The sequence below is a fragment of the Opisthocomus hoazin genome, chromosome 33 (assembly GCF_030867145.1).
Source record: "Opisthocomus hoazin isolate bOpiHoa1 chromosome 33, bOpiHoa1.hap1, whole genome shotgun sequence".
Lineage (NCBI taxonomy): Eukaryota > Metazoa > Chordata > Aves > Opisthocomiformes > Opisthocomidae > Opisthocomus > Opisthocomus hoazin.
The window spans coordinates 3,936,172-3,960,964 of record NC_134446.1 but is presented as its reverse complement, the minus strand read 5'-3'; the positions used below and the strand labels follow the sequence as shown (position 1 = coordinate 3,960,964).

Here is a 24,793-nt window from a genome sequence, read left to right as displayed (position 1 = left end):
CCTCCCCCATACCTGCTATTGCAGTGTCCATCTGGCCATTACTTCCTGATGCCTGTGTGCACTGTCTGGCCTGACACACCTCATCCCTCACGGTTCTCCTGCCAAGAGGGCCAAATACAATGGCAGGATGGTGGACAAAGACACATGACAAACATGTAAGCTGGGAACTAAGATTTTTCAGCTGGAGTGATTCTGCTGCATGAGAAGCACTGTCCTTGAGGACGAACTGTGTGAGAGACAAGTAGTTTCCCACTGACTCTGGCCATGCAAAAATGTCAACAGTGTAGCTGGGAACAGCAGAGTGGCATCTTTCCCATCTAAAGCTCAGTGCCATCTAAGTTTAAATATTGAAAATAGCTTTTTCCTTTCTACCTGTAGCAGAAGTTTGACTTGTCAAACTTTGCCTTTTCTTTCTTTAACAAATGTTTTGAATACTTTTTTAGCATGTATTACCTTCCTCATTAGGTCTGGAGTCATCTGAAAGGGAGAACAAAGCATAAGAGATCAGAGAAGATGACTCCCTTTTCTGAGGCTGTTCTCACAAAAGCCTAGATGTTATGAAACAGAGGATTGTCTAGCTGCTGCTGTAGGTTAGGTGATAAATGACTGAAAAGGATTATGCATGTCACAGTGTGGAAATACTTTACATTCAGAAGAAAAAATTGCTAATCTCAGCAGAGACTTGGGGCTAGGTGGTGGAGGGCATTTATGCTTACTGAATTCTTGTTTGATATGAAGGAACTAAGAAATACAACGGGATTTCACTGCTATCTTACCTTTCTTTTTCTGCTTACAGTGACTCCAGAGTAGTGCAATATTCAAGATGTTGTTTGAGAGTGCCAGAACTGTCAGTAAAATGGATGGCAGAGACCAACCTGTGTTATTTTAAAAGAACTCTATTTAGTACTTCATGGAAGTAGAATTAAGTGGATCATCCTGTCCCTTAAGTGGCTTAACAAACTTCTTTTTTTGGAGTATGCTAATGAAGTGCTGTCTTTGTCCTAAAGGACCCCACACATCAGGAGACTACAAGCATATTTAGCATTTCCGATTCCAAAAATGACACAGATGAAAGGAAGAACAATCATAGGAGCTTTGTTTTAGCTTCTAAGATGAATGTGGAAAACAGAGCAGTGGAAAGCATATTCCACGTGAAGTTTTCTAAAGAAGAGAAAGGACGCAGAAGTGAAGGAGATGAAGGAATTGTGATCAGCCTCTTAAGTGGGGAATCAGAGGTCCTTTGAGAGTGCCCAAAGTAGACTTGGATTGGTAAGCTTCTCTGCCCAGTGATCTAGGATAGCATTTAAATGTATGTATTTAAATGTATATTTATACATATTGACAGAAACCACCAACCCTGGCTTCCAACAGAGAAGCATCCCTCATCCTACTAGACCCTTCCTTTGGCTCTGTGCCATGTCCACAACTCTTCTTAATGGAGGGTTTCACCACAGGGCAGGGGAGAAGTAACCAGATGATAAGGTGACAGAAGGCACCTCATCAGAGGTAGGAGACTGGGAAAACTGTGCCAGTCAATCTTCAGAGCAGGTGTTGTCTCTTACCTTGTTTGTCCATGTTGTTCAACTCTCCTGCCACCCCTTTAACAGAAGTATTTTTTGTTAGACCATTTTACTTCTCTACTTGCAGGTAGGAATAAAGATCTCTCTAAGCATCTGAAAGTTGAGCTGTATGCCTGGATCAGAGCCAGGATTGCTCCTTTCACAGATGACACTCACGTCCCAATGGAAAGTTGAGGAGTAGGAAAGATGACAGCTAGCAAGAGGATGTGGTTGCAAACCCAGCAGCTGCCTTTCCCACCCCTTCGCATCCCACCACTTCACCTAGGGAAGTACATGAGGAAGGAAGCAGGCAGACCCTTGCTCGTTTGAGCAAGAAGGGAAGTGGCAGATCCCAAGTCTTCCTTCGCTTCCATATGGTGTGGATGGCATTTATCTTGCCTCCCCAGGAACGCCTGTCTGCTAAAATGCATTCCTCTCCTTCCTCAGCAGGCCCATTCTCAGAGAGGAACGTCAAGGTAGCCTGCGCTTCTCTCCATGCAGCCGTGGCTGCCCCCAGGCCACATTGCTCACCTATTCCAACAGGGCATTGTGGGTTCCCACTAGGTTTCTTGTGCAAGTGGCCAAGCACTCATTGGGTGGCTCGGTTGGACCGTCTGCTATTGCTTTGGGTGACATAAAGGCATCATGTCTCTCTAGCCTGGAAAATGTCAGGGGACCTTGAAAGAGGATTTCTTACCTGCTGAAGAAAGAAACACGCAAAATATAAAAAGGAAGAGGGAACAAAATATTCCTGTTCTTCTTTTCCGGAGCCTGATCATCATCATTTCTGATGTGCTGCAATGGAAGAGATAGTGGAAGGTGAAGCCAAATACCACATCTTTCCTCTCTCCTTTAAACATTGTCATCCCAGGTCATGTTAAAGGGAAGCTGTGCCCCAGCCGATCACCTGAGCAGCACAGAAGGCTTCTCATATCTGCTGTGAAACTTAGGCCTTGACACAGAGTATACTCTGAGGAATCGAGCTGCTGATAACACAACTCTTCTTAGCTGCTGCCCCTGAATATTCAGAATAAGACTGTTCCTGACATCTCAAACGGCATTATTCTGAGTCACATTGGGGAAATTAATCTTGGTACTAATGACGATGCAGACTGTGTGAACTGGTCCTGCGCTACTTGAGAGTGTCACCTGCCAAAGGATGATACGGAGCTGCTGGTAGATGTAGCTTTCACACCAAACACTACAGGTTCATCAGCCAGCAAATGTTAAGGTAGCATTTGGATACCTGCTACTGGAAGAGACAACTTTGGCATGACTTCCTACTGGTTCACCTGCACTGCTCGCAACAGCACTTCTGATTTTTACAAAAAGGCCACTGCTGATGCAGAATATTTGGTCTGAGGTTTCTGCAGGCTTCTATAGTCTGCCCACCCTTCCCTTTGTCAGTCATTTCTCCTCTCACTAGACTTGCTTTGTTACCAGCGTAACGAGGCCCTCACGTTTCACTTTATTATTTGCTCTGGAAGAAGGCAGTCAAAAATAAAGTCCATGTAAGGAAAGGTGCATGTATTTGTGATTTGCAGTCAGTGCAAACTGTCAGAATAAACCAGGCAGAATAAACATGCTTTTGGCAAGAGCAAATGAAAAAACTGGGCTGGAACAGAGATTCTTCTTCCCCAGCAGGTTCACAGACACTACCAAAATTATTGTCCTTCCTAGTGCTTCCTAATAATTAATACAGAGACAACTGAAAGTCTAAGTGCTTGGTGTTGGCCACCATCCTTTCAATCCTTAACAGCTGCATCCATGAGAGGGAGCTGGAGTGCCGTTTCAGAGCAACACAGAAGGTCCAAGGGGGCAACTTCCTGTCTCCACTCTCCTCTCCTTTGCCCCACCACAGGTAGGCAAGGACATTGCAGGCAGCCATTTCAGGCAGCTGGACCCAGCCCTGAATGGTTTCATCTCCACCCAATCAACTTCCTATAGTAGCTTACAGTCAGAATGCATGATTGGTAATGTTGCTGGTGCTCACTACCTTCTGCTGGGCCTTGGACTGGTCCATTGAAGCCACAGGGAGGGTTGCAATGAAAGCTGGTGTGAAGCGATCATGTGATGTGGCCATCCCCACCACCACAGCGTTGTTGCTGCCAGTATTTCACAAGTGGCAAAATGGAACTAGAAATGCCCTTCTGAAGAAAGTTATTTTTCTATTATTTTAACCTCTTAAAAATCGGGTAAAACCAGTATCATTCCCTGAAGCTTGTTGCAAAGATTTATTTGACACCAGCAGCACAAGATCTCAGAGAAAATTGGAAGGAACTGTGAATGCTTTCCCTGGTAACTGGGACAGTTCAATGAAGAAGGGATGCCAGGCAGGTTCTAAAGCTCTTTTTTCTCAGTGCATTTTGTATTGTACTGTTGCTACACCCGATGGATAACATGGGCCAACCACTTGTCTCATATTCCAACAGATGGATCAAGCTTCATGTGGCTGCTTTCTCAGCCTGCACACTTCCTCCGCTAGCCCATAGCCACAGCGAGCACGTGGTTCACAAGTGACTTTGTGCAGGTACAGTAACCAAAACTACGTGAAAATTTCACAGCTGCATGGAGTTGTATAGACTAACGAGTAAGCGGACTAAAACATAACAAGGCAAGTGCTCTTACCTTATCAAATGCTATTGCTTCTTCTGCATCTTGCTGAGGGTGCAACGTTTCACTTCTCTGCTACAGTAAAAGAGAAAGAAAGTACGGAGCAGTTGCAGACTTTGCTGAAATCACTGAGCTGTAAACAGCAAGGAAGGGAAGGATTATCTTGGGCAAAACTCACCGAGGCTGCTGTTCCTCCACCTCAGGAGGGCAAGAGAGTCATGGAAGGATGGAAAGAGGAGAAAGGGCTGGCAGTCACAGGGTGAGGGAGCACTGCAGACAGGAGACACGTCCCTGGAGCACAGGTGAAAGCAAGCTCTTTGCTCCCATAGTCATAATGGTTAATTTTTGAACCCGTCTGTTTTTCAATTGGTCCTGAGGCCAGGTAGGTGCAAAGATGAGGGTCACTGAAGTGAAGATAGGCAGGGAAGGAGAGGGTGTTTTTTGCTGACTGAAGCCATGTTTAGTCGAGTAGAATTAGTTTTGGACAGCGATGCAGGTTTCTGGGAAGGAAAGAGGAGTGGTATTGCTCATTGTGCTGAACTCTTTCTCACACGGAAATAGAAGGAGTAGCAGCAACCTCCATTTTTTCTCTCCTCTCCTTCACAACCATCATTATGCCATCGGTCATTCAAAAAACACAACAAAAAAAAAGGTATGCATTGCCATTTGAGGATTAGTTCAACGTGATATATGGCATCAGTGCCCAGCCTTTGGGGAAGTGGGATGTACCTTTCTGCCCAGGCTCAACCCTTAGCAGAAGGAAAGGCAGGTTCTGATGTATAAGTGGTCGCTAGTAAAACAGCAGCTTAATTTGGACATGTGGAATCTGGAGAAGTTTTGCTAAACTTCCTGGTTCTCAGGGAGCTGATTTTCCCTCCTCTCAACTATGCATCTATTCACTTACTGGACACCAAGTTTACTAAAGAAAAACAATTTCCACAAGGTAAAGAAAGAGGTGAAGATAATTTTTTTTAAGTCCTAGCTTCTGTTCCTGCCTTTTGCAATAGCACATACCTCATGGAGTCAAACCTGTCTGGGGAGCAACCCTGGATTTGGGATACTGCTGATCGTATGATATGAAAATGTGTCCTCAAAGCACTGTGCTCTCCCTGTTACATTCTGAACATTCTTGAAATCCATACCTTTATAGCACATTATAATATTTCTCTCTTTTTAATGGGAATGCCTCTCAGACTCTATTTTAAAATCCCTCCCAAAACTCCAGTCCCCCATCTTGGCAAGTTTTCTGCTCCCTCAGATTTAACAAGATGTCACTTCATGGGACTAAGCCTTTACGTTGTTCATGTCAAGGAGCAGCCAACGTAGACTGATCCACAAGGGTGAGATGGCCAAGAGCCGAAGGTGATGGCAAAGCAGGCATGTGGCTGTGTGGTCACCAGCAAAGACCTCAGTCACAGTGGAGGAAGTCCAGTGATGGTAATCAGTCAGCCGAGTGTTATGACCAGGCAGATCTTTAGGGATGAAGCAGATGGAATATCAAGCACCACAGTCAGAGTATGGATCAGTGGAGTAGGTGACCAGGCATGTGCAGGGCTGTAATATAGCTCAGGCAGGGACTGAGGACAAGAGCCTGAGCTTGAGTAGAGCTCCTGAGAGAAGTGGGGGGAGGGTCTGCTAAGGTTTCTCAAACATCTGTCTCAAGCAACTTCTAGTCAGTTCAGTCCATGGACTCTGCGTTCAAGGGACTGTAGATCATAGAATAATAGAATCATTCAGGTTGGAAAAGACCTCTAAGATCATCAAGTACACCCGTCAACCCATCACCACCATGCCTACTAAACCATGTCCCGAAGTGCCACATCTACACATTTTTTGAATGCCTCCAGGCATGGTGACTCCACCATGTCCCTGGGCAGCCTGTTCCAATGCTTGACCACTCTTTCAGTCAAGAAATTTTTCCTAATTTCCAACCTAAATCTCGCTGACACAACTTGAGGCCATTTCCTCTCGTCCTATTGCTAGTTACTTGGGAAAAGAGACCAACAACCACCTCACTGCAACCTCCTTTCAGGTAGATGTAGAGAGTGATAAGGTCTCCCCTCAGCATCCTCTTCTCCAGACTAAACAATCCTGGTTTCCTCAGGCGCTCCTCAGGTTGGGGGCAGGGGGGGAGCCTGCACCACCACAAAGACTTGCTCTCCAGACCCTTCACCAGCCCTGTTGCCCTTCTTTGGACACGCTCCAGCAGCTCAATGTCCTTCTTGCAGTGAGGGGCCCAAAACTGAACATGGTGTTCTAAGTGCTGCCTCACCAGTGCCCAGTACAGGGGGACCATCATTTCCCTACTCCTGCTGTCCCCAGTATTCCTGATGCAAGTCAGGATGCTGTTGGCTTTCTTGGCCACCTGGGCACACCGCTGGCTTGTGTTCAGGGCCAGGTGTCCACCAAAGCTGCTCTGTCACTCCCCCTCCTCAACTGCACAGGGGAGAGGAAATATGATGAAAGGCTGGTGGGTCAAGATAATTTATCACCAAGCATATCAGTGTAGGATAATGAGAAATAAAACCATATCTTAAAACACCTTCCCACCACCCCTCCTTTACATGGGCTTAACTTGGCTCCCATTATTCTACCTCCTCCACCCGAGCTGCACAGGGTCACAGGGAATGGGGGTTACGGTCCGCTCATCACACATTGCTGCTCCTTTCTCCTCAGGGGGAGGACTCCTCACACTCTTCCTCTATTCCAGCATGAGGTCCCTCTTATGGGAGACAGTGACTGGAACAGATTGCTCCAGTGTGGGTCCACCATGGAGTCACAAGTCCTTCCAGCAGATCTGCTCCCGTGTGGAGTCCTCTCTCTACATGTCCACAGGTCCTGGCAGGAGCCTGTTTCAGCATGGGCTCTCCAAAAGGTCACAGCTTCCTTTGGGCATCCACCTGCTCCGACGTGGGTCCGTTCCACGGGGTGCAGTCCTTCAGGAACAGGCTGCTCCAGCATGGGTACCCCATGGGGTTGCAAGTCCTGCCAGCAAACCTGCTCTAGTACAGGCTTCTCTCTCCCCTCAGGTCCAAAGGTCCTGCCAGGAGCCTGTTTCAGTATGGGCTTCCCACAGAGTCACAGCTTCCTTCAAGCATCCACCTGCTCTGGTGTGGGGTCTTCCAGGGACTGCAGGTGGATATCGCATCCAGTGTGGACCTCCATGGACTGCAGAGGGGACAGCCTGTCTCACTATCCTCTCCTTCAAGGGCTGCAGGGGAATCTCTGCTCCAGTGCCTGGAGCACCTCCTCCACCTCCTTCTTCGCTGGCCTTGGAGCTGGCAAAGTTGTTTCTCTCACATAGTCTCATTCCTCTCTCTCGGCTGATGTTCCACAGCAAGTTTTTCCCCTTCTTAAATATGTTTATTGAAGTGCCCAGAGGCACTACTGCTGTTGCTGATTGGCTTGGCCTTGTGTCCTGGGTTAGGCCAGGACAGGGTTAATTTTCACCGGTATCCAGGAAAGGACACAGCCGGACGGGCTGACCCAACCTGGCCAAACAGAGCCGGGTATTCCATACCATGTGCCATCATGCTGGGTGCCGCTGGGGGGGAGCTGGGCGGCGGGAACTCACTCGCGTCTTGGGAGCACGCGGCAGCGACAGTCGGGGAGAGCAGCTCTCTGGGTTGTGCGGTTTGTGTTGTGTTTTCTCCTTATCTGTATCGTTGTCGTTACTGTTCCCTTTGTTTGCCATTCTGTTAAACTGCCCTTATCCCGACCCACCAGTTTCTGCCTGTTTCTTTCCATTCTCCTCCGCACCGCGGCGGGGGGAAGGGCGGCCGCGTGGCGCTTCTGTTGCTGGCCGCAGCCAAACCATAACACCTTGGCTAGCAGCGGGTCCATCGCAGAGCTGGCTGGCACTGGCTCTATCAGACATGGGGGAAGCTTCTCACAGCTTCTTACAGAAGCCACCCCCTTTGCTACCAAAACCTTGCCACGCAAACCCACAACATGGTCTTTCTTGTAGAAGGGCATCATATTGGCAAGACTCTAGTCATCTGGGATGTCCCCTGTTAACCAGGACTGCTGATAGGTGATGGAGAGTGGCTTGACAAGCTCCTCTGCTAGCTCCCTCAGTACTCTTGGGTGGATCCCATTAGGCCCCATAGACTTGTGAATGTCCAGCTGGTGTAGCTGGTTGTTAACTGCTTCCTCCTGAATTATGGTGGGTTTATTCTGCTCTCTGTCCCCGTCTTCCAGCTCATGGGGATGAATACCCTGAGCTGACTACCTGGTCTGACTACTAAAGACTGAGGCTAAGAAGGCTAAGAAGGCATTAATAACCTCAGCCTTTTCCTCATCCTCAATGAAACTGTTCACCCCCTGCATCCAATAAGGGAGGGAGATTCTCCTCGGCTCTCTTTTTGTTGTTAATACATTTGTGAAAACATATTTTGTTATTGCTTACAACAGTGGTCAGCCTGAGTTCTAGCTGGGCTTTTGTCTTTCTAATCTTCTCTCTGCATGACCTAATGAGGTCCCCGTGCTCTTCCTGAGTAGCCTGCCCTTTTTTTTCCTGAGTCCCAGCAAAAGCTCCCTGTTCAGCCAGGCCGGTCGTCTACCCCACCGGTTCGTCTTGCAGCACATGGGGACAGCCTGCTCCTGTGCCTTGAAGACTTCCTCCCTGAAGAATGTCCGGTCTTCCACCAGGACCCCAAGGTCTCCTTCTGCCGAGCTGCTTTGCAGCTGGGCGGCACCCAGTGTGTGTTGACGCCTGAGGCTGTTCCTCCTCAGGGCAGCGCTTTTGCACTGCTCTTTGTTGAACTTCAAGAGGTTCCTGTCAGGCCGTTTTTCCAGCCTGTTGCTGTCTCTCTGGATAGCAGCATGACTGTCTGTGACCATGGTGTATAAGTCAGACCGCCCAGTTTGGTGTTCTCAGCAAAGTTGCTGAGGGTGCAATCTGCCCCATCATTGAGGTCGTTAATGAAGATTTTGAACAGGACTGGACGAAGAATTGACCCCTGGGCTACACTACTGGATACTTACCTCCAAGTATAATTTGTGACGCTGATCAGCATCCTCTGGGACTGGCTGTTCAGGCATGTAGCATTCGAAGACAATGTAAGCTCATCCACCCCATACTAGCTTTTTTTCCACTAGCAATTTTCACTAGACTTTTCCTGAGTAGCAATGAATTTGGCATGGAAAAGTAGGATTTCCATATTCTGGGGGACTGGGGAGAGAGAGGGTGGAAGAAACCTCAGTGCTGTGCAACAAGCACTCAGCAATAGCCAAGACATTTGTGTGTTATCAATACAGTTTCAACCACAAATGCAAAGCACAGCACCATGTGGGCTTCTAGAAGAATGTGCTCCATTGCAGCCAGACCCAAAACATGTGGTCAAGACACACTGTTTGCTTTTGAAAGATACTGAGAGATTCCTCTGATATCCTTGCTGAGAAATCAGTTGCATTTTTACCATGCATAGAAAGATTCAAATCATATGGCGGTTTGTGAAATATGTGCAGTAAATACTTCCGAGAAAATTGGGAAGATAGCTTACAGTCTTACAGAGAAGGAAAAACTTCTCTTCTCACCAATGCCTTTGTTTCTGTGACTTGGTTTCAAGAAGGTCACTTCTCTCTTGAGTTGAGAAGAGCATAGCCTTTAAATCTCCGGGTAGGATTCAATGCACAGACCGAGGCAACTTGATTTTAGACTACGTGTTCATTGCACAAAGGCTGTCATCAGTTTAAAAAGTTTGTGTGCCACAGCAGCCAGCCTCATACAGATGATTCATATACTGGTGGGAATCTTTACAGCCACTATACACCTGCATGTTTAAATGAGAGAATATGAATGTGCAGCCTCACACATTGGTCTCCAGCACCATTTTAGAGGGACTGTCTTCAAACTGGCCCTGCAAAGACACTATGCAGACTGCATTCATCCTGGTGGCTCCCACACATTCCTGCTACCATTATCCCTGAGTGGATAGGGTAACGGATGGAAACTCTGGCCCATCAGAACCTGCACTCTGCTGAGGCTCACTGAGGTCAGTGGAGTTGGCCACTGCTCCTCTTTCTCATCTGCACAAGACTTGCAGTACAGCTGAGTCCTTCACCCCCTTCTAAAAAAAATGTGAAAGTAATAAAAAAATAGAGAAATGCATTCCAACCAGAAAAATGCACCATATTTATTTATAATTAAAATCCTGATTACACGAATGACATACCAAAATAATTTTAGTTGGATTTGTACAATAACAAACTCTGAAAGAAGAAAAAGACACGATGCTTCGTCTATCATCTCTGGACTGTGACTGCCCATCTGCTTCTAGAATCATAGAAGCACTTAGGTTGGAAAAGACCCGTAAGATTATCAAATCCAAGTGTAGATCAAGCAGTCAAACCATAATGCCTCTCTTAGCTAGTTAGAGAATATTGCAGTCTGCAAATCCCTTGAATCAAAAGTTTGTGTTACCATTTGCAAAAGCCTTGCTAATCCTATAAGCTTCTCTTGACATTACTTCTTATTTATGAAGTTTACCAGAACTTGCAATCCAATGCTTTCTGAAGTCCGTCTTGCAGATGACTTTGGTTCCTTGCTTGCTGTCTTACCTGTGTATGTCTTCTCTTTGATCCTGACTGGAAAATAAACTTTTATAACAATAATCATTATTCCAAGCATGGTTCTTCCATGTCACAGAACTAGTGGGATTTGGAATGGTTAGTGAGAGAGGTGATATCTGGTCACTTTGTCATCACTACCTGCCAGGAGCTGGGGGTGCGCACAGGATTCTCCATCATCTTGGCATCTGGCTGTGTGTCTGGTGCCTCCTGTGCTGGTCATGGTATTGCCTTGACATTGGGATCTGGTGTCCTAGCAGCAGTAGGCCACAAAAGAGACGAAGGGAAAGACATGCTCATTCTGCCAGACCCTACTCTGAAAACTGTACAAGAAAGACTTTGTACAGGCATTGTGAAAAGACAGTGTTCTTGAGGATGTATCCAAATCTCCTTCTGTCTTGCTTGGTTTCCCTCTCACATTCCCCCTTGGGGTTTACCTTGTATTGCCAGGGTCCTGGCTCAGTGCCCAGTGGTGACTCAGTAAGGAGAGAAAAGGCATTGGCCTGACTATATGAATCCACAAATGGCAGGACAGGCAGGACAGTTTGACTCAAACTAACTTACATGGAATGTGAGCTACCTTGATTTTGAAGTGTCGATTCTGCCCCTGCTTTCAAGAAAGGGGAAGATATTCATACTTTGGACAAAAGCAGGAGGATGGGACTGGGTTTCACACCAGTTTTCTTCAGCTTCACAAGCAAGACAGGTGACAAGTCAGGCACGCTGCCTGCGGGGGACACCTGCTTCTTCCATCTGAGGTAGAAGAACCTGTGATGGGTGTTGAACTTTGAGCAAGAGAAGTGGGAGATATTCTTAGGAAGTGTGATGTAAACCCATCAGAGAGCTTTCCCATCCTAGGAGAGCAATCTACATTTGCACAAACATATCGTGAATATTTGCTGGGCTCTTCAGTGACTGGCACAGAAAATCTTGTCATGCTCATGTTGACAATAGATGTAGTCCAAACCCACAACAGTGTTGCATTCCATTTCTGTTTGTGTTTAGAAGAACTGAAGGTCCTCTACGCTCAGTGACCAGGGTCCTGAAATACAGGTCTTCTCCTTCCTGACTGGCTCACAGAAGGATTAGCAAATAATGGTGCAAAAGCTTCTTCTATGAAAGAATTCTTCAACTTTGATTTGGTGGCACAAACCAGGGGTCTAACAAGAATGCAGTGTCATCTCAGGCTCTGTGTTTCAGTCAGACATTAAGCATGCATTCTCTAGTCATCCATTCACTCATCATCCTGATCAAACATCAGCGCTATTCTTAGAGGGTCATCATCAGGGTTGGTAGTAGCAGGACCTGTGGAGAAGAAAGGAAAAAGCTTCTCTTTCTGGCTGCTGTCACCTCCCAAGGTGAAAGTGTACAGAATTGTTTTCTTATAGATGTTGTAAAATGACAGCTGCTTGGCTGAGATGTGCAGGAAGATCCCAATCCTTTGCAGCTTCCCACTCACACTCAGGCGGGTCCAAGGATCTGTGTAGGCCCAATACTCTCTCCCATCTGCAAATCCTATGACCCAGAAGCCATTCTTAGGGGACAGCGTCAATGTCCCTTTGCGAGTGACAGATTCCTGGGCAACACCCAAGGCCCAGCTTCTTCTCTTTCCAACATCCACTTCCCAGTAGTGTTTCCCAGATGTGACTCCTTCCTTTGCCAGCACAAAAATGTGGGAATCAAATCTCTTCTCATTGCTGGGCACCTTTCTGATGGTGCCAGAATCTTTCATGCTCTTCCCATCTTTAGATAGTTCCAGTCTGGGGTGAGCCGTGTCAGCATCCAGGGTGAAATCAACTGTAATGATCAAGTAGCTTATGTAGTGAAAAGCATAAAAGTTGCTGCTGTGAAACCTCCCCCACATTGGTTCTCTTGCCAGCCCTTGTTCTTCACTGTGATGCATCCTAGTCATCCTCTTTGCCCAGGATACCTCTAGTTTCTGCTGTCCCAATTCTCCTATGTTCCTTGTCTCTCACCTCTCAAAGCAACTCAAAGACACTCCCTTGAAGATGCCCAGATAGCTTCAGGGAGGAATGTGAGGAATGACCAGAGGAGAAGAACCATGCCTTGGCACACAACTCCTCTTTGGGCAAAACCAGAATCACAGAAACCTCTTGCAGAGAATCAATAACACTGCATTAAACCCCAGAGAGTCTGATACTGACTTGTCATGTTTCTTGGGCAGCAAATGAATAAGAGAAAGGTTAAGAAACCGTTCTTGTTGTTAAGAGGCTGTCTGAACCACCCCTTGTGAAGGAGGAATGTGTTTTCCAGAGCTGCATTCAGGCTCCAAGAGATGGGACACGGCACTGATATTTTTCTTACCTTTGTGTTGTTGTGCCTGCAGAAATTCTGTAGGAAAACAAATAAAGGGCACACTCAGTGGATCCAAAAGACAGATGATGGTTCCAGCTAGCTCACACACAGTCTATGATGCTGGCAGATGAGCATGCTCTTCTTCAGTACCATGACTTCTCTACAGGTTGGAAAACATGTCACAAACCCATCTCACCCTCCAAAGAGGAAAGAACAGGGGGCTGCTCAAGTGGTTGGTTTTGTAGAAATTTTTTAAACACAGCATGAATAAAGAGAGTAAAGAACACATAGTCCTTGACAGACAAGAGAGTGTACTGGTAAAGAGGCTGAAGAACTTGTTTCTGCAGAGGTATCTCGCAGCTGTCATGAAAGGTGAAATCTCAGTGTCTTACAGACAATTGACAATACATCATTGCAATCCTGTTTCCTAATCCCATTCCTATATGTCTTGGAGTCCAGGAATTATCCCATGTGATTCTTAGGCCTAATTCCCTCTCCTACATGAAGGCAGCAGTTAGCATTAAATGATGTTTCCCTCCATGAGAGGGGAGAGCAAAACAGCTGTGCAGAAGGGTTGAGCTCCTGACATGTCTGCTAAAGCCACAGGCGTATTCTGTCTGACAAAGTGGAAATGAAGGGAAAGAACTTCAAGAAGCCTGTGGATTCAGGAAGGGAATTTCCAGGGATAATCACAAGAAGCGCAGATAGGAAGAGGGAGGCTCTTTAGCAAAGACATTGCATGAAGAGGAGTTGGGGAGGGTAAGACAAGTCATACGGGGAACTTTCCTTTTGCGATTACAGGGATAAGCAAAAGGGAGGAGAAAGCCAGTTACAGGAAGTGGAGGTTGCTATGCAGGAAGCCCAAGGAACAATGTTTACTAGTTGGGATCCTCCTGAAAAGCCAAGTGTGCTCATGGACTCATGCAAATGTGTGCTTAGGCCAACCCTTGTCCTTGAACACCTTCAGAGTGCCTGCTGCCTCACAGGTAAAGAAGGGCAACTTGCCCACGCCACCCAGCTGGACTTTAAAGACCACACAGGAGGTGACTTCTGTCCACATGGAAAATCAGAGTCCTCCACACCACAGCTATTTCCTTCCTTCCTTGTCTCTTTCCCTCTCTTTCTCATTCCATCCAATTTCCCTCCTTCCCACAAGCAATTTTTTTAAGGCAAGCCCTTTTCACAGATTGCAGCCACACCTGAGGCCACAGCAATATTGACTGATCATGGGCTTCCTTTACAGCATGTCCAAGGACACCACTGTCATGGTCCTCATGGAGAATCCTAGTCCCAGACAGCAGCATGTGCCTCTTGGAAAGAGCCTCTCCCTCCGGAATGGCAACACCCCAGACAGCAGAGAACACTTACCATTCTCTTCTTGCATCTGGGCTGTAAAAGGAAGGGGAAAGGCTGTTAGGAAAGCGAGATCAGTGGGCTCAGACCCCATGTGGGCTCCAGATGTGGGGATGTGGCTGAGTCTGCCTTTCTGTGCGTCAGTTCATGGTTATTGGGGGGGGGAAGAGATCTGCAGGAATGAGGAGCCCACGGCGTGAGCCCAACATGGAGCCTGAAGGCTCTGCATGACTGAAGTCAGGCATGGGCTCTCAGCAGCTGCAAGGCATGATGCTGTATGAGCTTCTGGAAGCATGGCCAGCTGAGGAACTGAGAGACTCTGGGAAAAACAAAGCTGACATCAAGAGATCAGCTGTGGGCTGCCAGGTTCTCAAGAGAAGGAGAGAAGCTGGAGAGGCTGTAGCAGAGAACACCGCAGCTGTGTGGGACAGTGGAGGTCCTGCAGGCCTGGGGAGGCAAAAGGCTAAGGGCTCCTTCTGTGTGCCCAAGAGGCGATGAAGAGAAACATCTGTAAGGAGCCTGTAGCTCCAGGAATGGCTTTGCCCAAGAGCGTGTTGTGAAGCATGTGTAGGAGGGAGCAGGCTTTTTAGAAGGGAGACATTACCATGTAGTGTAGCTGGGGAGGGTGAGGTGAGTCATATGGGGAATGTTCCCCTTGGCAATGGTGGACTCCCACTTTGAAGGACTGGACCCTTTAACAAAGCCCAAGACTTCTGCCTGTGTTTTCCTCTTGAAGGCAGTGTGCCAGAACAGTGGTGTCAGGTAAGGGAATGACAAGCAGCAGACAAGGAGGCAAACAGCAGGCTCTGTTTGTTGCTAGCATGGAGACTGCCTGGGCCCAGGAACAGAGAGCGCTTTCTATTCTTACTCTGCACTCTAGGGATAAGCAGCCTCCCGTATGCCAGTCAGCACTCACCTATCTTCTTTTTCAGCTGTCCTGAAAAGGAGAGGAGAAAGGAAGTTGAAGCTGGGGGAGGATGCATTGCATGAAGGCCCACAGGAGGGGTTTGCTGCAGTTGGGATCCTCCTGAGAAGCCAAGTGCACTCATGGGTTCATTCATGTGTGTGCTAAGGCCAACCCTTGTCCTTGAACACCTTCAGAGCGCCTGGTGCCTCACAGGAAAAGAAGGGCAACTTGCGCAGGCCACCCAGATGGACTTTAAACCCCTCACAGAAGGTGACTTCTGTCCACACGGAAAATCAGAGTCCTCTATGCCACCAGAATTTCCTCCCTTCCTTGTCTCTTTCCCTCTCTCCCTTGTCATTCCTTCCCTCTTCTCTCTTTCCCAAATGAGCTTTTATACAGGGTAAAGCCCTTTTCACAGATTTCAGCCACATCTGAGTTCGTAGCAGAGTTGATCGATCACAGGCACAAACTACGGCTGCTCCAAGGACACCATGCTTGTGGCCTGCATAGAGAGACTCCTCTCCCACAGATACCAGCATGCGCCTGTTGGAAGGAGTCTCTCCCTCCGGAATAGCAACACCCCAGACAGCAGAGAACACTTACCATTTTCTTCTTGCACCTGGGCTGTAAAAGGAAGGGGAAAGGCTGTTAGGAAAGAGAGATCAGTGGGCTCACACCCCATGTGGGCTCCAAATGTGGGGGTGTGGCTGAGTCTGCCTTTCTTTGCCTCAGTTCATGGTTACTGGGAGGGGAAGAGATCTGCAGGAATGAGGAGTCCACGGCGTGAGCCCAACATGGAGCCTGAAGGCTCTGCAGGAGTGAAGGCAGCCATTGACTCTCAGCAGATGCAAGGCATGATGGTGCATGAGCTTCTGGAAGTATGGGTAATTGAGGCATTGAGAGAGGCTGGGAAAGACAAAGCTGACATCAAGAAATCAGCTGTGGGCTGCCAAATTCTCAAGAGAGAAGCTGGAGAGGCTGTAGCAAAGAGTACCACAGCTGTGCAGGATGGTGGAGGTCCTGCCATGCCTAGTGAAGCAGGGGGGGCCTAAGGGTTCCTTCTGTGTGGCCTAGAGGACATGAAGAGAACCATCTGCAAGGAACCGGTAGCTCCAGGAAGGGTGTTTACCAAGAGGGTGTTGAGAAGTGTGGGTAGGATGGAGGGACATCTCCCTGTTCAGGAGGGATGGAACTGGGAAGGGTGAGGTGAGTCATATGGGAATTGTTCCTCTTGGCAATGGTGGACTCCCACTTTGAAGGACTGAACCTCTTAACAAAGCCCAAGACTTCTGCCTGTCTGCTGCTCTTGAAGGTACCATGCCAGAGCAGTGGTGCCAGGTGAGGGAAGGAGGGCAAGGGGCAGAGAGGGAGGCAAGCAGCAGGCTCTGTTTGTGTCCAGCAGGGGAGTGGGCTTGGTCTGGGGACACAGAACGCTCCCGATTCCCACCCTGCACTCTAGGGATAAGCAGCCTCCCATATACCAGTCAGCACTCACCTAACTTCTTTTTCAGCTGTCCTGAAAAGGAAAGAAGAAAGGAAGTTAAAGCTGAGGGATGATGGATTGCATAGGGCACCTGTGAAGGTGCTTACTAGAGTTAGTATCCTCCTGAGAAGCCAAGTACACTCATGGACTCGTGCAAGTGTGTGCTAAGGCCAAGCCTTACCCTTGAACACCTTCAGGGCACTTGGCACCTCACAGGTAAAGAAGGGCAACTTGCCCACGCCACTCAGCTGGACTTTAAAGCCCTCACAGAAGGGGACTTCTAACCACACAGAAAATCAGAGTCCTCCACACCACAGCTATTTCCTTCCTTCCTTGTCTCTTTCCCTTTCTCTTTTTCCCATTCCATCCAAGTTCCCTCCTTCCCACAAGCAATTTTTTCAGGGGCAAGCCCTTTTCACAGCTTTCAGCCACACCTGAGGACACAGCAATATTGACTGATCATGGGCTCCCTTTATAGCGAGTCCAAGGACACCACTTTCATGGTCCTCATGGAGAATCCTTGTCCCAGACAGCAGCATGTGCCTCTTGGAAGGAGCCTCTCCCTCTGGAATGGCAACACCCCAGACAGCAGAGAACACTTACCATTCTCTTCTTGCACCTGGGCTACAAAAGGAAGGGGAAAGGCTGTTAGGAAAGAGAGGTCACTGGGCTCAGACCCCATGTGGGCTCCAGATGTGGGGATTTGGCTGAGTCTTTCTTTGCCTCATTTCATGGTTAGGGAGGTGGAATATATCTGCAGGAATGATTGGCTAGCGGTATGAGCCCAACATGGAGCCTGAAGGCTCTGCAGGAGTGAAGGCAGGCATGGGCTCTCAGCAGATGCAAGGCATGATGGTGCATGAGCTTCTGGAAGCACGGCCAATTGAGGAATTGAGAGAGGCTGGGAAAGACAAAGCTGACATCAAGAGATCAGCTGTGGGCTGCCAAGTTCTCAAGAGAAAGAGAGAAGCTGGAGAGGCTGTAGCAGAGAACTCCCCAGCTGTGTTGGACAGTGGAAGTCCTGCAGGCCTGGTGAGGCAAGAGGCTTTGGACTCCTTCTGTGTGGCCAAGAGGAGATGGAAGAACCATCTGTAAGGAGCCTGTAGCTCCAGGAAGGACATTGCCAAAGGGCATGGTGTGAAGCACGTGTAGCGCGGGACAGGCTCTTTAGGAGGGAGATATTGCCATCCAGTGTATCTGGGGAAGGTGACGTGGGTCATATGAGGAGTGTTCCCCTTGGCAATGGTGGACTCCCACTTTGAAGAACTGGAGCCTTTAACAAAGCCTAAGACATCTTGGCCTGTGTGTTCCTCTTGAAGGCACCGTGCCAGAGCAGTGGTGCCAGGTGAGGGAAGGAGGGCAAGGGGCAGAGAGGGAGGCAAGCAGCAGGCTCTGTTTGTGTCCAGCAGGGGAGTGGGCTTGGTCTGGGGACACAGAACGCTCCCGATTCCCACCCTGCACTCTAGGGATAAGCAGCCTCCCGTATGCCAGTCAGCACTCACCTAACTTCTTTTTCAGCTGTCCTGAAAAGGAAAGAAGAAAGGAAGTTAAAGCTGAGGGATGATTGATTGCATAGGGCACCTGTGAAGGTGCTTACTAGAGTTAGTATCCTCCTGAGAAGCCAAGTACACTCATGGACTCGTGCAAGTGTGTGCTAAGGCCAAGCCTTACCCTTGATCACCTTCAGGGCACTTGGCACCTCACAGGTAAAGAAGGGCAACTTGCCCACGCCACTCAGCTGGACTTTAAAGCCCTCACAGAAGGTGACTTCTAACCACACAGAAAATCAGAGTCCTCCACACCACAGCTATTTCCTTCCTTCCTTGTCTCTTTCCCTTTCTCTTTTTCCCATTCCATCCAAGTTCCCTCCTTCCCACAAGCAATTTTTTCAGGGGCAAGCCCTTTTCAGAGCTTGCAGCCACACCTGAGGACACAGCAATATTGACTGATCATGGGCTCCCTTTATAGCATGTCCAAGGACACCACTCTCATGGTCCTCATGGGAGAATCCTTGTCCCAGACAGCAGCATGTACCTCTTGGAAGGAGCCTCTCCCTCCGGAATGGCAACACCCCAGACAGCTAAGAACACTTACCATTCTCTTCTTGCACCTGGGCTACAAAAGGAAGGGGAAAGGCTGTTAGGAAAGAGAGGTCACTGGGCTCAGACCCCATGTGGGCTCCAGATGTGGGGATTTGGCTGAGTCTTTCTTTGCCTCATTTCATGATTAGGGAGGGGGGAATAGATCTGCAGGAATGATTGGCTAGCGGTATGAGCCCAACATGGAGCCTGAAGGCTCTGCAGGAGTGAAGGCAGACATTCACTCTCAGCAGATGCGAGGCGTGATGGTGCATGAGCTTCTGGAAGCATGGGTAATTGAGGCATTGAGAGAGGCTGGGAAAGACAAAGCTGACATCAAGAGATCAGCTGTGGGCTGCCAAGTTCTCAAGAGAAAGAGAGAAGCTGGAGAGGCTGTAGCAGAGAACTCCCCAGCTGTGTTGGACAGTGGAAGTCCTGCAGGCCTGGTGAGGCAAGAGGCTTTGGACTCTTTCTGTGTGGCCAAGAGGAGATGGAAGAACCATCTGTAAGGAGCCTGTAGCTCCAGGAAGGACATTACCAAAGGGCATGGTGTGAAGCACGTGTAGCGCGGGACAGGCTCTTTAGGAGGGAGATATTGCCATCCAGTGTATCTGGGGAAGGTGACGTGGGTCATATGAGGAGTGTTCCCCTTGGCAATGGTGGACTCCCACTTTGAAGAACTGGAGCCTTTAACAAAGCCTAAGACATCTTGGCCTGTGTGTTCCTCTTGAAGGCACCGTGCCAGAGCAGTGGTGCCAGGTGAGGGAAGGAGGGCAAGGGGCAGAGAGGGAGGCAAGCAGCAGGCTCTGTTTGTGTCCAGCAGGGGAGTGGGCTTGGTCTGGGGACACAGAATGCTCCCGATTCCCACCCTGCACTCTAGGGATAAGCAGCCTCCCGTATGCCAGTCAGCACTCACCTAACTTCTTTTTCAGCTGTCCTGAAAAGGAAAGAAGAAAGGAAGTTAAAGCTGAGGGACGATGGATTGCATAGGGCACCTGTGAAGGTGCTTACTAGAGTTAGTATCCTCCTGAGAAGCCAAGTACACTCATGGACTCGTGCAAGTGTGTGCTAAGGCCAAGCCTTACCCTTGAACACCTTCAGGACGCCTGGTGCCTCACAGCAAAAGAAGGGCAACTTGCCCACGCCACCCAGCTGGACTTTAAAGACCTCACAGAAGGGGACTTCTGTCCACACTGAAAATCAGAGTCCTCCACACCACAGCTATTTCATTCCTTCCTTCCTTGTCTCTTTCCCATTCCATCCAACTTCCCTCCTTCCCAAATGAGCTTTTTTTTAGGGTCAAGCCCTTTTCAGAGCTTGCAGCCACACCTGAGGACACAGCAATATTGATTGATCATGGGCTCCCTTTATAGCATGTCCAAGGACACCACTCTCATGGTCCTCATGGAGAATCCTTGTCCCAGACAGCAGCATGTGCCTCTTAGAAGGAGTCTCTCCCTCTGGAATAGCAACACCCCAGACAGCAGAGAACACTTACCATTCTCTTCTTGCACCTGGGCTGTAAAAGGAAGGGGAAAGGCTGTTAGGAAAGAGAGATCAGTGGGCTCACACCCCATGTGGGCTCCAAATGTGGGGGTGTGGCTGAGTCAGCCTTTCTTTGCCTCAGTTCATGGTTACTGGGGGGGAGAGAGATCTGCAGGAATGAGGAGCCCACGGCGTGAGCCCAACGTGGAGCCTGGAGACTCTGCAGGAGTGAAGGCAGCCATTGACTCTCAGCAGATGCAAGGCATGATGGTGCATGAGCTTCTGGAAGCATGGCCAATTGAGGAATTGAGAGAGGCTGGGAAAGACAAAGCTGACATCAAGAGATCAGCTGTGGGCTGCCAAGTTCTCAAGAGAAAGAGAGAAGCTGGAGAGGCTGTAGCAGAGAACTCCCCAGCTGTGTTGGACAGTGGAAGTCCTGCAGGCCTGGTGAGGCAAGAGGCTTTGGACTCTTTCTGTGTGGCCAAGAGGAGATGGAAGAACCATCTATAAGGAGCCTGTAGCTTTAGGAAGGGCATTGCCAAAGGGCATGTTGTGAAGCATGTGAAGGAGGGAGCAGGCTCTTTAGGAGGGAGATATTGCCATCCAGTGTATCTGGGGAAGGTGACGTGGGTCATATGAGGAGTGTTCCCCTTGGCAATGGTGGACTCCCACTTTGAAGGACTGGACTACTTAACAAAGCCCATGACTTCTGCCTTTGCGTTCCTGTTCAAGGTGTTGTGGAACAGCAATTGTGCCAGAAGAAGGCAAGTGAGAAAGGGGGAGAGAAGGAGCAAAGCAGCAGACTGTGTGTCTGGCAAGGAGGAGGGCTGGGGCCAGGGACACAGAACACTCGCCGCTCTCAGCCTGCACTCTAGGGTCAAGGAGTCTCCCACACGACAGGCAGCACTCACCTATCCTGTCTTGAGCTTGTCCTAGAAAGGAGAGGAGAGAGGCTGTTATGGCAGGTGGAGGATGAGGTGCATGAAGCCCCGGGGAAAGGGTTTGTGGAGTTGGCAAGTTCCCGAGAAACATAGATGCATTGATTCACTAGTGCAGGTGTGTGCTGAGGCAAAGTCCTGGCCTAGAAACCTTGAGGAAGCTGGTGTCTCACAACAGAACAAAGGCAACTTTCCAAGTCCACCCAGATAGACTTAAAAGACCTCACAGAAGGTGGCTTCTGTTCAGACTCAAAATCATATTGCTCCAGCCCACTCCAATTCCCTGCCTTCCTGCCTTCCTGCCTTCCTGCCTTCTTTTTCTCTGTCTCTTTCCTATTCCTTCCCTCTTCCTTCTCTTGCACATGAACTTTATTCAGAGGCAATCCTACTACACAGATTTCAGCCACACCTTAAGGCTTCAGCTGGTTTTCCTGAAGATGGACACCTGATGCAGAGACCCCAGGGTCACCATGCTCATGGCCCACAGGGAGAGACACTTGTCACACAGACACAAGCAAGTCCCTCTGCCAAGGAGCCTTTCCCTCCCATATGGCAACACCCCTGACAGCAGAGACCACTTACCCATCATCTCCTGCAGCTGGGCTACAAAACAAAGGGTAAAGGCAGTTAGGAAAGAGAGATCACTGTTCTCAGACACCATGTGGGCTAGTAATGTGGCTGTTGGATAGGATCTCCTTTTCTTTGCCTTAGTTAATATTTAGTGCGGGGAAAGAGATCTGCAAGAATGAGAAACTTGTGCTGTGGGTCCAGCATGGAGCCTAGAGGCTCTACAGGAGCAGATCCAACCATGGGCTCTCAGCAGTTGCAAAGCAAGATGCTGCAGGAGCTTCTAGAAGCATGGCCAATTGAGACATTGAGAGAGGCTGGGAAAGACAAAGCTGACATCAAGAAATCAGCTGTGGGCTGCCAGGTTCTCAAGAGAGAAGCTGGAGAGGCTGTAGCAAAGAGTACCACAGCTGTGCAGGATGGTGGAGGTCCTGCCATGCCTAGTGAAGCAGGGGGGGCCAAAGGGTTCCTTCTGTGTGGCCTAGAGGACATGAAGAGAACCATCTGCAAGGAACCGGTAGCTCCAGGAAGGGTGTTTACCAAGAGGATGTTTAGAAGTATGGGTAGGATGGAGGGACATCTCCCTGTTCAGGAGGGATGGAACTGGGAAGGGTGAGGTTACTCACTTTGGGAATGTTCCCCTTGGCAAGAGTGGACTCCCACTATGAACGACTGGACGCCTTAACAAAGCCCAAGACTTCTTCCTGTCTGCTGCTCTTGAAGGCACCATGCCAGAGCAGTGGTGCCAGGTGAGGGAAGGAGGGCAAGGGGCAGAGAGGGAGGCAAGCAGCAGGCTCTGTTTGTGTCTGGCAGGGGAGTGGGCTTGGTCTGGAGACACAGAAGGCTCCTGATTCCCACCCTGCACTCTAGGGATAAGCAGCCTCCCATATACCAGTCAGCACTCACCTAACTTCTTTTTCAGCTGTCCTGAAAAGGAAAGAAGAACAGAAGTTATAGCTGAGGGATGATGCGTTGCATGAAGCCCCACAGAAGGGGTTTGCTGCAGCTGGGATCCTCCTGAGAAGCCAAGTGTGCTCATGGGTTCATTCACGTGTGTGCTAAGGCCAAATCTTACCTTTGATCACCTTCAGGGCTCCTGGTGTCTCACAGGTAAAGAAGGGCAACTTGCCCACGCCACCCAGCTGGACTTTAAAGCCCTCACAGAAGGTGACTTCTAACCACACTGAAAATCAGAGTCCTCCACACCACAGCTATTTCCTTCCTTCCTTGTCTCTTTCCCTTTCTCTTTTTCCCATTCCATCCAATTTCCCTCCTTCCCACAAGCGAGTTTCTTAGGGGCAAGCCCTTTTCAGAGCTTGCAGCCACACCTGAGGACACAGCAATATTGACTGATCATGGGCTCCCTTTATAGCATGTCCAAGGACACCACTCTCATGGTCCTCATGGAGAATCCTTGTCCCAGACAGCAGCATGTGCCTCTTGGAACGAGCCTCTCCCTCCGGAATGGCAACACCCCAGACAGCAGAGAACACTTACCATTCTCTTCTTGCACCTGGGCTACAAAAGGAAGGGGAAAGGCTGTTAGGAAAGAGAGGTCACTGGGCTCAGACCGCATGTGGGCTCCAGATGTGGGGATTTGGCTGAGTCTGCCTCGCTATGCCTCATTTCTTGTTAGTGGGGAACCCAAGGACACCACGCTTGCAGGTTTCATATACAGAGCCTTGTTCTAGACACCAGCATGTCTCACTTGGAAGGACCGTCTCCCTCTGGAATGCGCACAATCCTTTCAAGCCTTTATGGCTACATGCAAGAGAGGGAGCTGGAGTTCTGTTTCAGAGCAACACAGAAGGTCCAAGGGGGCAACTTCCTGTCTCCACTCTCCTCTCCTTTGCCCCACCACAGGTAGGCAAGGACCTTGCAGGCAGCCATTTCAGGCAGCTGGACCCAGCCCTGAATGGTTTCATCTCCACCCGATCAGCTTCCCGTAGTATCTTACAGTCAGAATGCATGATTGGTAATGTTGCTGGTGCTCACTACCTTCTGCTGGGCCTTGGACTGGTCCATCGAAGCCACAGGGAGGGTTGCAATGAAAGCTGGTGTGAAGTGATCATGAGATGTGACCATCCCCACCATCACAGCATTGTTGCTGCCACCATTTACCAAGTGGCAAAATGGAACTGAAAATGCCCTTCAGAAGAATGATATTTTTCTATTATTTGAATCTCTTAAAAAATGGGTATAGCAAGTATTGTTCCCTGAAGCTTGTCACAAAGGTTTATTTGACACCAGCAGCACAGGATCTGAGGGCAAAGTAGAAGGAACATTGAATGCTTTCCCTGGTAACTGGGACAGTTCAATGAAGAAGGGATGCCAGGCAGGTTCTGAAGCTCTTTTTTCTCAGTGCATTTTTTATTGTACTGTTGCTACACCCAATGGATAACATGGGCCAACCACTTGTCTCATATTCCAACAGATGGACCAAGCTTCATGTGGCTGCTTTCTCAGCCTGCACACTTCCCCCGCTAGCCCGTAACCACAGCGAGCACGTGGTTCACAAGTGACTTTGTGCAGGTACAGTAACCAAAACTACGTGAAAATTTCACAGCTCCACAGAGTTGTATACACCAATGAGTAAGAGGGCAAAAACATAACAAGGAAAGTTCTCCTACCTTTTAAAATGCTATCTCTTTCTCTGCATCTTGCTGAGGGTGCAACGTTTCACTTCTCTGTTGCAGTAAAAGAGAAAGAAAGTACGGAGCAGTTGCAGACTTTGCTGAAATCACTGAGCTGTAAACAGCAAGGAAGGGAAGGATTATCATGGGCAAAACTCACCGAGGCTGCTGTTCTTCCACCTCAGGAGGGCAAGAGTCATGGAAGGATGGAAAGAGGAGAAAGGGCTGGCAGTCACAGGGTGAGGGAGCACTGCAGACTGGAGACACGTCCCTGGAGCACAGGTGAAAGCA

The 24,793-nt window shown here is 48.9% G+C and overlaps 1 protein-coding gene across 1 annotated transcript; it reads right to left on the bottom strand.

Annotated features, from left to right (window-relative positions):
* Positions 1 to 10,289: 10,289 nt before the first annotated feature.
* On the bottom strand, positions 10,290 to 24,546 carry LOC104327281 (E3 ubiquitin-protein ligase TRIM39). The gene is made up of 15 exons (XM_075445889.1): positions 24,500 to 24,546; positions 23,367 to 23,387; positions 22,776 to 22,796; positions 21,276 to 21,296; positions 20,378 to 20,398; positions 19,796 to 19,816; positions 18,896 to 18,916; positions 18,304 to 18,324; positions 17,405 to 17,425; positions 16,814 to 16,834; positions 15,922 to 15,942; positions 15,328 to 15,348; positions 14,427 to 14,447; positions 13,068 to 13,094; positions 10,290 to 12,539 (listed from the first exon to the last, which is right to left on the bottom strand). The coding sequence occupies exons 13-15, from the start codon at positions 14,440 to 14,442 to the stop codon at positions 11,977 to 11,979; spliced, it is 606 nt and encodes a 201-aa protein (XP_075302004.1). The 5' UTR covers positions 14,443 to 14,447; positions 15,328 to 15,348; positions 15,922 to 15,942; positions 16,814 to 16,834; positions 17,405 to 17,425; positions 18,304 to 18,324; positions 18,896 to 18,916; positions 19,796 to 19,816; positions 20,378 to 20,398; positions 21,276 to 21,296; positions 22,776 to 22,796; positions 23,367 to 23,387; positions 24,500 to 24,546; the 3' UTR covers positions 10,290 to 11,976.
* Between the last annotated feature and the right edge of the window lie 247 nt (positions 24,547 to 24,793).